At 42.2% G+C, this 14,516-nt stretch overlaps 1 protein-coding gene across 1 annotated transcript in view; it reads left to right on the top strand.

Annotated features, from left to right (window-relative positions):
- SAP30BP (SAP30 binding protein) overlaps positions 1-14,516 on the top strand; it is a 31,579-nt gene that overhangs the window by 6,424 nt on the left and 10,639 nt on the right. Inside the window, exon 3 of the mRNA XM_049811748.1 lies at positions 11,169-11,211. Coding sequence (XP_049667705.1) covers positions 11,169-11,211 — 43 coding nt within the window. The remainder of the gene's footprint in view (positions 1-11,168; positions 11,212-14,516) is intronic.

The following is a 14,516-nucleotide window of genomic DNA, read 5'->3' as shown; positions in this document are numbered from 1 at the left end:
GTGGGACTGCAGCTTTCATTGTGTTGTTTTTTTCTGCTGAGTAGAAAGTCACAATAAGCATTTCAAGTTCAAACACTGTAATGTCAAACTGCTCTTTTCTGTCTACCCTCAGATTGAGATAGGTGGAGAATTTTCTATACACCTGTTTGGGGGAAAGTGTGTGCCAGGAGTAGAAGAATGTTTAAGCTTCATCAGTCATCTGGAAGCATTCTTCCAGAGCAGACTCCTGGCCCATAGGATTCACTGTTACTGAGCACAGTGAACCAGTCCTGAATGCTGTGTGCTTGCAGCAAAAAGCAGAATCCTCCTCTTTAAGTAGCAAAGTCAGATACATCACATCCTGTAACTGCATTTTGAAGTGCTTCAGGCACTCGTGGAAAAAATGGAGATTCAAATCTAGCTAAAACTAACTGCTCTTCCAAATTTCACTCTGGATGGATGTGCTCAGGCTCTGAAACAGGACACATTTGTTAGTGACCAAAATCACTTTAGGGGTTCCTGCTTTTAAGTGAGCAGTTACCAATTGTAAACAAGCATCTGTCTTAAAAGCACTTCAGAAACAAAGCCTTCTACTTAGATGGGAAAAGAAATGGTCAACAGAAGCTGTTGGCAAAGGCGTGGCGTTAAAAAGACGGAATCTCACAGCCTGGATGAGTTCTTTGTGTCCTTTCCTCAGATGATGGAGCTGTGGGTACAAAACAAAGGACTTTTGGGAAATGGGTCTTTCATTTGGTGTTCTGCTGGCAGCTTTGTTTTGGAACGATCAGGGTTAACGGGCTGTGCAGTGAGTGCAATTTGCTTGGGCTCTTGCCAGCAGCTGGCTATGGTTACAGCCTTGATGCAGTAACAAGATATAAGCCTTCAGAGCTCACTAAATGGACCAGCCCTGCAGAAAGAAGGAAAGTGAACCTTAAATGAAATACTGACCTTGTGCTCCAAGTCTTACCTGAGGGATTCTGCACTTCATATTGTAGGGCTGGATGAATAACAGGTTGCAAGTGTTGATCAAGGACAGAGCCCAGCCCTGCAGTGTGGTTCACTGGAATTTTCACAGGGGGAAATCATTAACTCTTGAGTCTTGATTGTGGTATCAGGACTAGCCAGTGCAGGAAAGCTGATAAATATTGCCACTCCCTTGGCAAGTGAATACCTGACACATGGTAACAGTTTTTCAAAGCAGGTGGCTAGTTTGATGTTTTCCTCTTCTGGTTTTGTTTTAAGGGTCCATTCTGCATCCTTGTGGTATTGTATGGAGAGGCAGCCAAACTGGGATCTGGCAGAAGGGTGTCAAATTTTCAGAGGAATACTATGTTTCTAAGTGTGTCTAAGTACCACCTCTTGATAAGCATCAACTCTTTATTATGTTTAGCTTTTATTGATCCAGCATACCTGTAAAGTAATTTTACTGTGTTATGATGTGTAGGTGTGTACTAATACTTAGAAGCTTTTGATTGCAATGTTTTTTATCTTGCCTGCCCATTAACCTGTTTGTTTAAATACCAACATTATCTTGATTTAAAGTAAAAGCAGTAAGGGCTAAGAACCAGTAAGTGGGTGTGTGTGCATGCAGTAATGTAATCCCTGTAATTAACTCTTATTTTGATAAGGCATATTAATTTTTCTGAATTCAAGATACATTCATCAAGCCAGATTCTCAAAAGATGCCTGAACCTACTCAATAACTTTCATCTCAAGTACAAGTGGTTTGCTCTAAAGAAGAGGAAAAAGTGTGTTTGGGAAAAGTGTTACCATTAAAGCACTACTGTTCCATTTAGGTATTCCACAGCAAGCTGTGTAACAGGAGCTGGCATTGGTAAGATTTAGAAAATAAATTGAATCTTTTGTTTTGGTGGTGGCAAATTATGAAGGTTACTTAAGAAACACCAGCCTCTGATGCTTTCAGTTGTTGAGAGGTAGTCTTAAAAATTCCACTTAGAATATGTTAAAGGTCGTATAGCTGAAGAACACGTATTTAAAACTGCTGTTCCAACCAAAAACAGCGCACTCTACGATGGCTGAAGTGGCTGTGTATTAGTCTTCTTGTGGTGGCTGGATCTGGCAGGGTATAACTGGTTTGTAAGTGTGCTGTAGAAAGGCACTCCCCATGTCTCATCAGAAACAAAAAAAATTTCATTATGTTCTTTTTTTTTTCTGCCCCCTTCCCCCAGCTTTTTGGTGCTATCTGGGTTAGTATTGGCCTCTGATGGGCAGAACTGGCAAAATAGCAGCTGTATTTTAAAAGTGGCCTTGTGTTATGCATGGCTGTGCTGTGTACTTTGTAAACACTTTCAAAGCATGAAGTGTTCAGTTTCCAGGGCTAGGGTTAAGGTTAGATCTCCAGTGGTTGGTTTCCTCCTCTTCCTTTGCTTGTGAGCACAGCCTGAGGGTGCCAGTGATAAGCACTGCAGTCTTGGCTTCATCTTTTTCTGTATTCTAGCTTCCTCTTAATATAACTGTGTAAAATGCTGTCTGCACCTCCAACTCTACATATTTTTCCCTTGTTTTAGTTTTGGCATGCTGTTTTCTAGCACTCTGTCAAGGGAACCAGAGAGTTTGGCAGTTTAGCAGTCAGCATTGCATCCAGAGAGCCTTTAGGGGGAGTAGAGTTAATTCAGCTTCTAGTGCTGTCCTCTACACAATTACAGTGAGTGCTCAGACATTAACACAGCTGATACCTGGTTCCCATTTGTTAACTAGGTGGTTGACCTTAGTTATTGCTAGAGAATATCAGTGGTGGTTAAACAGTTTTGTATGCAGGAAACAAAACAGCATCTGGCATCTTTGATTATTTTGCCGCTTGCCCCATGTACTTCTGTGTCTCCAGTTCTGCCTGAGAGGGAGATAGAGCACAGTGTTGTTGGTCTCTGAAGCTGGCTTTCCTACTTTAGAGCTGCTGGCTTCAATCCAGTTCTTGAGCTGCTTGGAAGATGAGACATGTCCATGGACATGCTTGTTCCTTCCTCCCCGCCAGGCATACATGCTGCGGCAGACTCTTCACTCCCTGCAGTACTAAATACCACAGATTATTGACACAGGTGTGGCTTGCCTTTCTCCAAAGGAAAAGCCAGGCTTTTTCTGTTTGTCTTTAAACTTGAAGAAAAGTCCTTTCTGGAGCTGCTTCCCCTTGCATATTTCACCTGATAAAGGTCTAAGTTCTTCAAGTCCAGTTCTGTTGTTGCAATTATTTCTGTCTGCTGCACTGAAATAGACCGTTCTGAATTTGCATGTTGGTGCGTGTCAGAATGAGAGTCTGAACAGTCAGCACAGATGGAGGATTGCCTCAAATACCAACATACATCTGAAAATAGCTTATTTCAGCTTCCTCATTCTGGGTACAAAAGGACTAAAATATGCAAAAACTCTGTGGGATCCATTCATGGAGGAGTGCATATGCCAGTGAGGATACTTGCTTTTACACCTTGCCTCTACTCCAAACCATAAAGAAGAATTTTTAGTACTCTGTACTAGGGACGAAAGCTTGTGCAAGAAGTTAATTGTCAGCTCTCCTGAGCCTTTCCTTTGCTGCTGTGAGGCTTACGATTTCTCACAGTCCAGCTTCACCTTCTACTTGATTCTGGACTGCAACAATCTGTAAAAAAAATAAAATCATCAAAGTAGCTTGACACCTCAAGCCCTGTCGTGTGGCGCTGATATTTCACCTCAGAATTCCTCTTTCACTGTAGGAAGCAAAAGTGACTTGAAAGCAGAGTTGATGGCCTCTGCAGAGCAAGGCATGTCTCTGCAGACCATGGTGGCTTCAGGTAGCGACTGCTGGGAGCTGTGCTACTGGCTGCACTCAAAATGTGGCAGCTGTTAGCTGCTGGTGTGCTCCCATGGGCTGTGCAGTCTTCTGTGCAAGGCTCTTTTGCACACTTACACCGCTGTGCCCCAGCTGCTGTCTGCGCTGTGGAGAGGCTGTACTCTGTGGTCTTGTAAAGCACGTGCACAGGGTGATCTGCAAATGTTAAATTTGGAGGACCTCTAGCATCAGAGGTGGAGAAGGAGAGAGGAGGCAGCCAACGGAAGCAGGTAGCTTTGGGACCAGGTTGCTGTTGTAAGGCAGATATTATTAACTGTACCTCCAATTGGAAAGCAAGAGTTCTGGCACACAGCACGCAGTTCCTTGACTGGAAATTACTTCTAACAAATAATCTTTGTCAAATATTGAGATAGTATGTCAGGTGAATGGAATCAAGTTTCAAAGAAGCTATTTAAAGGCGTTTATGCTATGAATACTTCCCTCCTAAAGCATTTTCTCACTGAAATGTTTTGCCAGATCTTGGTTGGGGTTTTAGGGTGTTTTTTCAATGAAATGAAATGAAGGTGGATTTTTAGACTTAATTTAGCTTAAAAAGTAAAAGGCAGTGTCAGCTACGCACATTCTTTATTTTGATAAGATGCTTAAGGAATGTCTCAGGAGTTGATTCTTTCCTGACTTGTTCTTCCTTCCCCTTTTGTCTGTGACAATAGTATCTCCAAATATGTAGGTATGTACAGACTGTACATAAATGTCACTGAAGGTTGGATGTTGGGGTTTTTTTTTATAGGTGGCTTATTTCTGAGCTGCTGTGCTTCTCTTAGTATCTAGATCCTGGTCCGTACAGTTTTTTCTTAGTTAAATTTCTTATCCTGTACTGGGCACTTTGCCTGGAGCTGTGTATCAGAGCTGGCAAACAGGATATGGCTGTAGGAAATGGGCTTGTTTCAAGCTTTCTCTTGGGATTCTCCTCTCTCACAATACAAGAAAAAAGAGGGGGGGGGGGGAATAAAAGCACTGTATTTCTGTTCCCTTGCTTTCTCTTCCTGAGACTCTGAATACACTTGATGTGCACTTTGCTGCCCTCAGCCTGGTAGCACACTGACATCAGGCAGATCTGGTGAGCAAGGAATGAAATAGTTCTTGTCATGCACTTTTAATATTAAATGAGAAGTTTCTGGTGTTCTTTTCCCATAAGCACTTCTGATCTTTGTAGAAAAGCAAGAACATAATTGCTAGCATGTTCCTTTTAAAAAAGAAAAGGGGGCGGGGGGGGGGGGGGGGGGGGGAAGGCAAAGAAAGCAAAAAAGCACAAATGATCCAGGGTTTGGAGAGGTCTTTCTCTTGCTGCCTGCATATAAACATTTCACCCACTTGCTCTGGCAAGGCCACATACCGGCTTAGGTAACTCTTCTAACAATTTATGCTAAGTTAGTTTCTTTCCATTGTACTCAGCCAAATGAGGTTGTGATATGTTAGGACTATAGGAGATAGTCTGAATTGTAGAGAGAAGGAAAAATTACAAGAACTTGGTGCTGGCGCTTGCTTGGGTGAGAGAAATCCACTGTAACAACCATTGCAGCAGCAGGTCCACTGGCTACTAGTGGAGGGACTGCACTGAAAAATTCTCTGTATTAGTATCTTCAAACTAATCCACTAGCATGACAACAATGTGACTGGTCTATACATTTTGTGGCTGTCAGTTTAAATTGGTGTTAAATTTCTTTATGTGCAAGCAACCAGGTGAAATATATAGGGCAGAGAAGAAATTCTGTAGCACAAGGGTGTTCTCACTGGAAAAAAAGAGAAAATGTTGTTGAGGGGTACTGTGGAAGCTTCCTAGCTACTTTTTTTAATACTACCTGGAAGTCAGCGGAAGAATGAAGCTGTAGGGCTAAGTTGGCTGCAAGCCTGGGAATGCAACTGAGCAGTGGCAAATCTGGCATCAACTTCTCCGCTTCTTACAGTTTGTATCTTACTTGAAGCAATCAGTTTCTGGTTTTGTATCTTTTCTGCCTCCCTATTCAGTCATTTCTTGTAGTTTGATGTACACCTGCACTAACATATGCAACTGCTTCTATGAGAAATTGATGGTTGAATTTGTACCTTTTGGCAACAGTTAATGCCAACAGTTATGTTCGATGTGAGCTTTGTACTGGATTTACGGATCTTATTTCAGGAAGGATTTAGTGAGCATTGTTGTAACTCACTCCATTCTTTCCATTAAATAAAGCTGGAAAGGCTTGCCCAGAACAAACTTGAATTCATCAGTCTCAGATTCATATTGTTTTTGTTTCCTTCCTTTAATCTCTGTTCCACACTGCAAGGATTGTGTTTGATTGTTTTTATTTTCCATGGAACCTGAGCAAAGACTTTTTTTATGTAACTGAATGGAAACACTCTATGACTGAAAAGATTATCTATATTTCACCTCAGCAGGGTGAAATCTTAAGCCAAAATGCAGCGCTTTCCTTATGCATGTACACAACCACCCCCCCCCACCCCCCCCTTCAGCTTGCTTTTCTCTAACTGATTATGATACATAAAGACTGAAACATCAAGCTGGGTTCATATCAGTCAGGCTATTGCAGGCAGCATCGTCTTGCCCAGGGCTTCAAGAAGGCATTTGTCTTGGAAGTAGGAAAAATGGAAAACTCTTCCTGAATGCACATGGGAATAGTAATGGAATAACTTTTCTGCTGTCAGTGAGCTGATGTGGAGAATTGTTCTTAGAAGCACAGAAATTGTTCATTATGTTAGTGGTCCAGTTAGATGTTAAAAAGTTTTGGGGTTTTTTGGTTGTTGGTTTTGTTTTTTTTAATACTTTGTCTTTGCCCATAGCATTTTGCGCTTTTCAGAGTCTGCTCTTTGTTAGTCTCCAGGTCAGGGGAAAGGAGTTTGTCTCCTGCTTGTCTTGTTGTCTTTCAGTCCTCTTCCAACTTGGCTGTGAACCACCACGGCATCCCTCGACTCCTTTCAGTGGGTCTCTTGGACCAAGGCCGTCTGGCTTTAGGCCTTTAAACAGTTGATCTTGTGAGATCTAGGCTGCAAAGTAGATAGCAGCCAGAAAACCAACTTGCTGAGTGCATGAGAACAAAGTGCAGTACTGCTTTTTTTAATTCACTCTAGTCATTCTTAGAGGCCATCATGTAATATTAAATGGGATAAAATGACTAGAGAGAAAAATGAGCACAAGATGCCTGTTTTGCCTGAGTTTTATATTTCCATGATGGTAGAGAGAATTTTCAGCGTAACTAGTGTGTCCAGGCTGACTTTGTGCAAGTAGTGAGAGACTGGCTGCAAAAGTAAATTCAGAGATGTTCCCATACAGACTTTCAGAGGTTGGGCTTGTGAAAACTGTGCAGTATTGGAAGGTGCCACTAGTGAAGTCTTAACCTCGTTTTTTTTTTTTGAAAGTGATCGGGATCCAAATGGAAATGAACCCATTAAATGATGCCTGTAGCTCTGGAATACTTGAAGGCTCTAATAGCTTCTATATATTTACTGTGATAGAGAGATTTGACATAAAATCCCCTGTTTGGAACCACTTATCTGCTTCATTTTGTGCTCTTCATGTGAGATACTGATACGTAGCACAGTGGGTATTGATTATGTAGTAATCTACAAAAAGAGCACCCTTCCTTGAATGGATTTAGGTAACTTCCCTACTTAAAATTCAGTTACCTTCCAAATTTTCCATTGTTTAAATGCCTTGGAATTCTTTTAGAAATCTCTCATCCACGTGTAAATATTTCTTCCCTTTCACAACCAAAAGATAGCAGCTGTGCAGTGTTTATTGTACCTTATTTCTCCACTTGGTGATTCTCCATTTCATTTAACTTTATATTAGATTAGATCTACAGAATTATTTTTTTTTAATGTTGTCTTTTCTAATCAGTTCATTGTATTCAGTATGTGTCCCAGACTTAAATTAGCCTAAAGGGAGTGTAAGACAGTTCTTGTTGGGTGATTAGTCCACTGAAGGTTTTTAGACTGTCCTTAAGGTCTGGATCTTCAGTAGATAACTCAGAGGTTTGAACAAGACTTCTTAAATCTCACATCTGACAAACTATGTCTTTGGTCAAGTTGTTGATACTTGCCTTGCCATAGCATTAGACAGTAAACTGAGCAAATATGAACAAGCACTATAGGAGGAGTTGGTCATCCCTTTGTTTTCTGAAGGCATTTAAGAGGCTTGAAAGTAGTCCGACTTAATGAAAAGCTGTGTTGATGTCTTCAGCTTGTTAATGATGGAGCAGTGGGTGTAGGTAGGCAGTAATTCATCAGTAAGCAAAATTTATATCCTCTGGGCAGTGAGGTGTGGCTGTAATATGTTAGTGAACTTGTTTTCTTTTGCTTGGTGTAGCTCTGGCATTTCTGATGTCTTTGGCTATGGCCTGAGGATGTGGAGACTAGACTTGCTAGAGCGGCTGTGGCCAAACGGCTGTGGGTGATCAGGCCAGGTAAATACACAGTGGCAGCCTGATAGGACTGGCTTTATTTAGCCTGTTATAAATGGGGCAGACTTGTACTGTAGCTCTAGGATTAAAGGATGCAAATTAAAGAACAAACGTAATTCTGGTGACAGCAAACTTACTGATGATTCGGGAAATTCATAAAACACTATTTAGTGCATCTGACACTTTAGCGGTATTTGTCTAATGTAAGGTTAACAGGAGTGGTTTTGGCCATCAAATTACCTCACAGAATACTAGGTCATTTCCTGAAAATTGTGTGCTTACACTTGGTGCTGGCTCCAAACACCTATAGGAGACTTGAAAACGGGCTTCTGAGGACTTCAGAAATACAGCAAATACCCTTGCAACCCTGTAACTGGCCATATAAGAGGGCAACTTTCTTGAGGGCATTTAGCGCATGTCTAAAGCACCTGAATTTGACTGTGCCACTGGGTTGCTTAAGTGCCTGCTTGGCAATATTGGTCATTTGGGGGATTTTTTTTTTCTCTTGCCTTTGTGTTCTCGGATGGTGAGAGGACAAGTGGGCAGAAGAAGATGGGAGGGATAATGGAATAATAAATACAGTGCTGAGTAAGAGGAAGGATCAAGAGGTGCTCAGGCATGTAGCCCATCTCTTCCTCTTTTCTCTCGGTCCACTTAAAACTTTCAGAAGAAAAAAGTGCAAGATGTAATTCAGTCATGGTTGGAACAAAAGCAATTCCCTCCTTTCACCTCAACAAACACACACTTGCTTATTGTCTCAAACCAAGGTGACAAATACTTTTAATTGCATATCTAGCAAGTTCTCCCCATAAAGGGAATAAAGCTGCCTTTGAACTGCATGTTTTTACTGCCTCATGAGTCATTGTATGCTGCCTGGACATATGCTTACCTTGTATCTGTAGCTCTATGAACTTCTCCAGCCTGCACGCTAATCTGAATTTGTCCTCACAACCTGTTAGTTACCACAGAATTGCCCCCACTTCTCTGGTGGCAAACTGAGGCTCACCATGTTAACGCCATATCGATGTGGTTGAGGCTCACCGCGTTAATACCGTATCTGCATAGGTTTGTGGAGAACACAGCCTAGATTCCCTGGATTCCTGTCCAGTGCTCTTGCCAAAGACAGCTCCTTCTCTTGGCATAAGTTTTCTGCTTTGAAATGTCATGCTTCTGTTAGTATTTCTGCTTCTGCTGTTCTTTCTGAAGACACTGGGAGAAGAGGTGTTAATGAAGTACGCCAAGTGCGTTAGCTTAGAGGAGTTGGAGCTGTTACACTACAGTCCATCTCACAAAGGGGCATGGGGCCTTGCCAGCTGGCCAGCAAGAAGATGTGTGTTCCTTTGTGTACTATTTTTTTTTTTTTTTCTAAAATAGTTTTAGCCTTGTATTTTTGTGATCCAAGTGTACTTACGGAAAAACAGTGCCTTTTTTTTTTTTTTTTTTTCCTTCTCCATGAATGGCTATAAAAAGTGCCCTGTAGCAGTTAGTGCCACACAAAGAATTTGTTTTTCTGTTTCCAGAGGGCTTTGGCTTCTCTGGAAATTGGTTGGTTTTCACAGTGAATTTGGCACAGCCTGTTCCCAGATCTGGCTTGGTGACCTTGCTGCTTTTTCCTCACCTTATGCATCTCTCACCTGATTGGAAATGGAGTAAAGGCGGGGGTTTAGAGGGTGGTTACTAAGCAGCAAGGAGGCAGCATTATGTCTGTGTCAGGTTGAATGAATAGCTTCAGTGTTTGAAGGCACTGAGGAATTTTGGATACACAGTCCAGTGAGTCACAAAAGGTCTTTGGGAGCGAGGCAGAGGGGGAGAGGGCAGTGTTGGGATACAGCTGATACTGTTTCAGAAACTTTGTGCTGAACTTGATATCACTTGTGACTCTCCTGGGGGCTTTCAGAAGCACCAAAATATTTGAATGTTGGTCTCAGTATGGTGAAAGCATATTTAAGAGTGTCTCATCCTACATAACACCTCCTGCTCAGCAGACTCTGGTGCAAACATCTGCTGTGCTCCTGCAACTGAAGCAGCCTTAATTTATATAACTAAGGAGGGATTAGCTGTGTTGAGATCTCTGGACAGAGAGCATTACAAGCCAGTGGAGGATGCCCTTGAGTTTCTGGTAGAGCAGATCGGCTATATCACTCCTGGGAAGTAGCAGCCAAGAGAGAATTGACAGTGGGAAGGTTCTTCCAAAATGGGAATACAAGATCTGCATTACCACCATGCTCCCTGGCTTTTTGGTTCATAGAGGGTTTATCAGCCAAAGCCCTGAATTACACAATTACAGAAGTGAATTCTGGTACCACACAGAATTTGCAAACCTCTGCAGCCTGGGACCCTGTAGAGCCCTGCGTATCTGCGGAGAGACCGATCAGATGCTGCTCTGAAGTTGTTGTGCTCTGCCATTGGCTCTGGGAGCATTTCAGCTAATTTCATGTTACTCTGGGGAATGCATCCGGCTTGCCCTGCTTAGAGGACTGCAAGTTGCACAGGTCTGCGGTAGGCATTCCCAGGGCTTAAGTAGTTTTCTGTGGGCTGGATCCAGCTTGTATTTAGCTAGCTATGCTCTAAAACATTGACTCTTGGCTGGTGCCAAGGGCCAGTCACCAAAAATGAAAAAATCTATGGTTTGATCTGTTTTGAGGAAAGGCTTCAAGTACAGCAGTTTTTGTGGAATTCAAAGGGAGCTGAGTGTCCAGGACTCAGAAACAAAGCCTGAATTCTTTCATTAAATTTAGACTCTAGCTTTGAAAGGAAACAGAGCATCCTGTTAGGCTTTGACTTTCTATGGTACAGACATTGCCCTATTATCTAATAACTTGCATTTCATTCTTAATTTTTATTCTTTTGCCTCAGAAACAATGTGTAAATTTCTAAACAAATGGACAGTATAGCTTTTTAGGTTGGAAGCATACCTTGACTAAAATCTGTTTCTTCCCCCTTCCTCCCAGGAATTCTCAGAACTGGAGAAAAGAGATCCTCAGGAGCTAGTTGGTAAGTTCGCTCAGGAGTATTTATTCACATGTTTTTTCAAACTAGACCTTCTAGGCTTCCCCTTTGTCAAAAGCATCTTCACTCTGTCCTGATAATGCTGTAATTTAAATCATTGCCTGCAATGTTTTATCTCAGTGGAATATTTTCAGTGAAGTCTTCTTTTGGGAGAAAGGTACCCTGCCTAAATACATGAAAATATTTGCATATATTAATGTCTGAGACATATATGTAAAGGACAGTGTTGGTGTTTTTATAGATGAGCTTAAAAACAATAAAGCAGTAGCTTTGTCCACACACCTCTGAGAGAGCCAGTATAACCAGGAATGATGACAGATACTTTGTTCTGTGGCTTCAAAAACTTACCTAAAATATCCCCACTTAAATGTGATCCACGTACTGATTTATAGCGGCTAAGTTGACATAGCCTACCATATGTTTTCTAATGGTTACTGAAACCTACTTGATTTTTGTGACATCTCACTTATTCACTGCACCATTATTAGATTTGGAAAACTCCAGGGTCATCAGCTTGAAATGGTGTCCTCTGCTTGGTCTCTGTGGAGCTGTACAGAAAGTGTATCTTATGTTGAAGCTCTGACTATCTTGAACTAGCCCTTTGTTCCTGAGGTTACTAGTACAGTTGTGTGGTAGCATGTAATAATATAATAAAAAAATCGTGAGTTTAGAAGTTGCTTCATTTTCTGTCAAGTCAGCTTGTCAAGGATAAAGCATGGTACTTCAGCCACAAAGTGTGACAAATGTAAAATAAGATAGTAAATACTAGGATGCTAAGCTGTGATTCCTACAACAGCCATCACTCTGAAGTTTGGGACTTAAGTCCTTTTCAGTTGGCCTGCCCAGACTTTGCACCGACCCAACTGTTACATTGAATTTTCAGCCTTTAGAGGGCAAAACTGCTTTAACCAGTCTCATCATAGAATGGAACAGAGATCTTTCTCCAAACTACTGATCTGCCTCAAAATGCACACTAGAAACATGGATGAGACATTTAGGGTAAAAAGTAAAGGAGAATATCTGAAAGCCAACTGCCCTTTTACTCTCTACATATGGGTGAAGCTCTACACTTGTAAAGCAGTGTAGTGGCAAGTCCTTTCTTAGTTATGGTATAAGGCTCAGGTTACAATTTTGTTAGTCTCCTTTTCCCCCAGTGAATGCCCCATCCGCAGGAGATTAGAAGATTGAATCTCATTTGTCTCATAATAGCCCAGACTTCCATGCAGGCTTAAAAGCTGCACGGAGGGCACTTACTACAGTATCACACGCTCGTGAGTGGACAGTGTTGGTGAGTCCAAGACCTGGATTAAGGTTTGCAGTATAACTTTAATATCCTTTCCCGAAGGTAACACGCACAGAGCAGCGTATAGGCAAGCTTTGTGCAGAACTAGGTTATTAGAGGTCAGTGTATTTGCCATGCTGACTTCTGTAGGTCTTCTGCGTTAGACCATATCTTAGCTAGTTGAAAAGGAACTGTTTCAAGAGCCTTGTGGTTGGTGTAAGGTGAGAACCACTCCCTTTCTGGAAACTTGGACTTCTTGAGTTGGAATTGAATGAAAAAAGGTGCAGGATTTTTCTGACACAAAGCAAGTAACTTCTCCAGTCTGAACACCTGAATCTTTGTCTAATATCAATATGTGGAATTTGAAGTCTTCCTTAAACAGTTTTCCACAACTGCTTTTTGCATTAAAATCTTGTGGACCTGCCCTTCTCAGAAGATAACCTTTTGTTGTTCAGTGTCACCTTTATTAAAGTCCATGGTTATGCAGTTGCTAAAGTACAGCATAAACGTAGGCTCCTGCCAAAAATAATGCCGAGATCTACCTTCACTGCTTCCCACCACCACCCCCTCCCCCTGGGAGGCTTCCAGCTGGATCCATTCCCTGATCTACTTAGTGCATGCTAGGTGACCACTAAGAGTCGGCACAAAGAAAACAGTAGTGATGAACAGCTGGGAAGGGCATGGTTGTCCTGATTTACTCTGAGGTAGTTATCACATAGTCAAAGCCTGAAAGAATGGGAGGGGAGGTTTTAGCAGTTACTGCCCTGTGGTTGAGGAGAAAGTATCTGTGAAATTTATTTTGATAGAGTTCTGCATGCATCAGTGTTGTTCTTCTGGTTTTTTTGTACTACTCTGAAGAGTATGTGGTGCCAGCAGGACATTGCATTTGCTGTTTCCTGCAGCCTTGCAAAGTAATACTTTTAGGATGCATTTTTTTGCCCTGAAGTTCTTTGCAGCATGGTTGTTTACCTTTTGGACTGTAAGAAACGTTCTCTCCAGCCCTTAGAATATCTGAGCACAAAGTCAGTGTTCATAGAGCAGAAAATATGGCTGAGTTGCAGGTCTCTCTCTGCATTTCTCAGCCCACAGAGCAGAAAGGGAACTAGTGTCCGTCCATGGATGGGTGACTCACTGGCATGTTGTTGCCTCCAGTTCTTCCCTCTGATTTGGCTGTTCTGGTGCCAGGAAATCAGAAACCCACACACCCTGGTTTATGCCAAGCAGACTTAATTAGAGTGCCAAAGAATGCAGTTTTAGAGACCAGGCACCACCGGTTTGCATGACTCCAGGGAAAGCCATGCCCCTCTGATCACCCTTTCTAGGTCTTTGCTTGTTTTTTGCATGGTGTGACCTTTATAGACAAACTGGCACCTGATATTGCCTGTAATCCCTTGTGGCTGCTTAAGACACAGCATACAAGTGAACCTTGAAAGGGACAGGAGTTCTTAATCCTACTTGGGGAATGGTGTTACTCACTGAGAGAGCTGAGCCAGACCTCAGGTGATCCACACCCCAATTGTCCAGGTACGGCTGGCTCTCTATTCCTATGCTCTCTATTCTTTTGGTTTTCTCTGCACTAGGAAAATATGCCTACCCATCTGGAGGAAAAATAAGCTCCTGTGGGTCCCCTGTCCATGTCTCCAGCATAGCCTTTGGCTTGTGAGCAGTTGTTTCCCTCTAGAAGGAACCAAGCGCGCAGTTTGCGCCGGTGGCACTTTCTCTCCTGCTATGCAGTATGTCTTTGTACTGTTGGATATACTGGTCAAATAACCCATCTGAAGCAGATTAAATGTAGCGGTAGCTTTTCCATTTAATTATCTGCCTCACCAAGATCTGGCAAGCAAATACCTCCATTGACTACTGAGATGCTGAATCTTTGCTACGTACACCCTGATAGTTGGCTCTGCTTCGGCTTCCTACGTGCAGCCTGGGAGCAGCTGAACATCTCTGCCTTGCCACAGTGCATGTGCAGGCTGCACAAAAAGCTACAAGCATATATTGCTTGTGC

The sequence above is a fragment of the Accipiter gentilis genome, chromosome 10 (assembly GCF_929443795.1).
Source record: "Accipiter gentilis chromosome 10, bAccGen1.1, whole genome shotgun sequence".
Taxonomy (NCBI): Eukaryota; Metazoa; Chordata; class Aves; order Accipitriformes; family Accipitridae; genus Astur; species Astur gentilis.
This window is presented reverse-complemented; position numbering and strand designations above follow the sequence as displayed.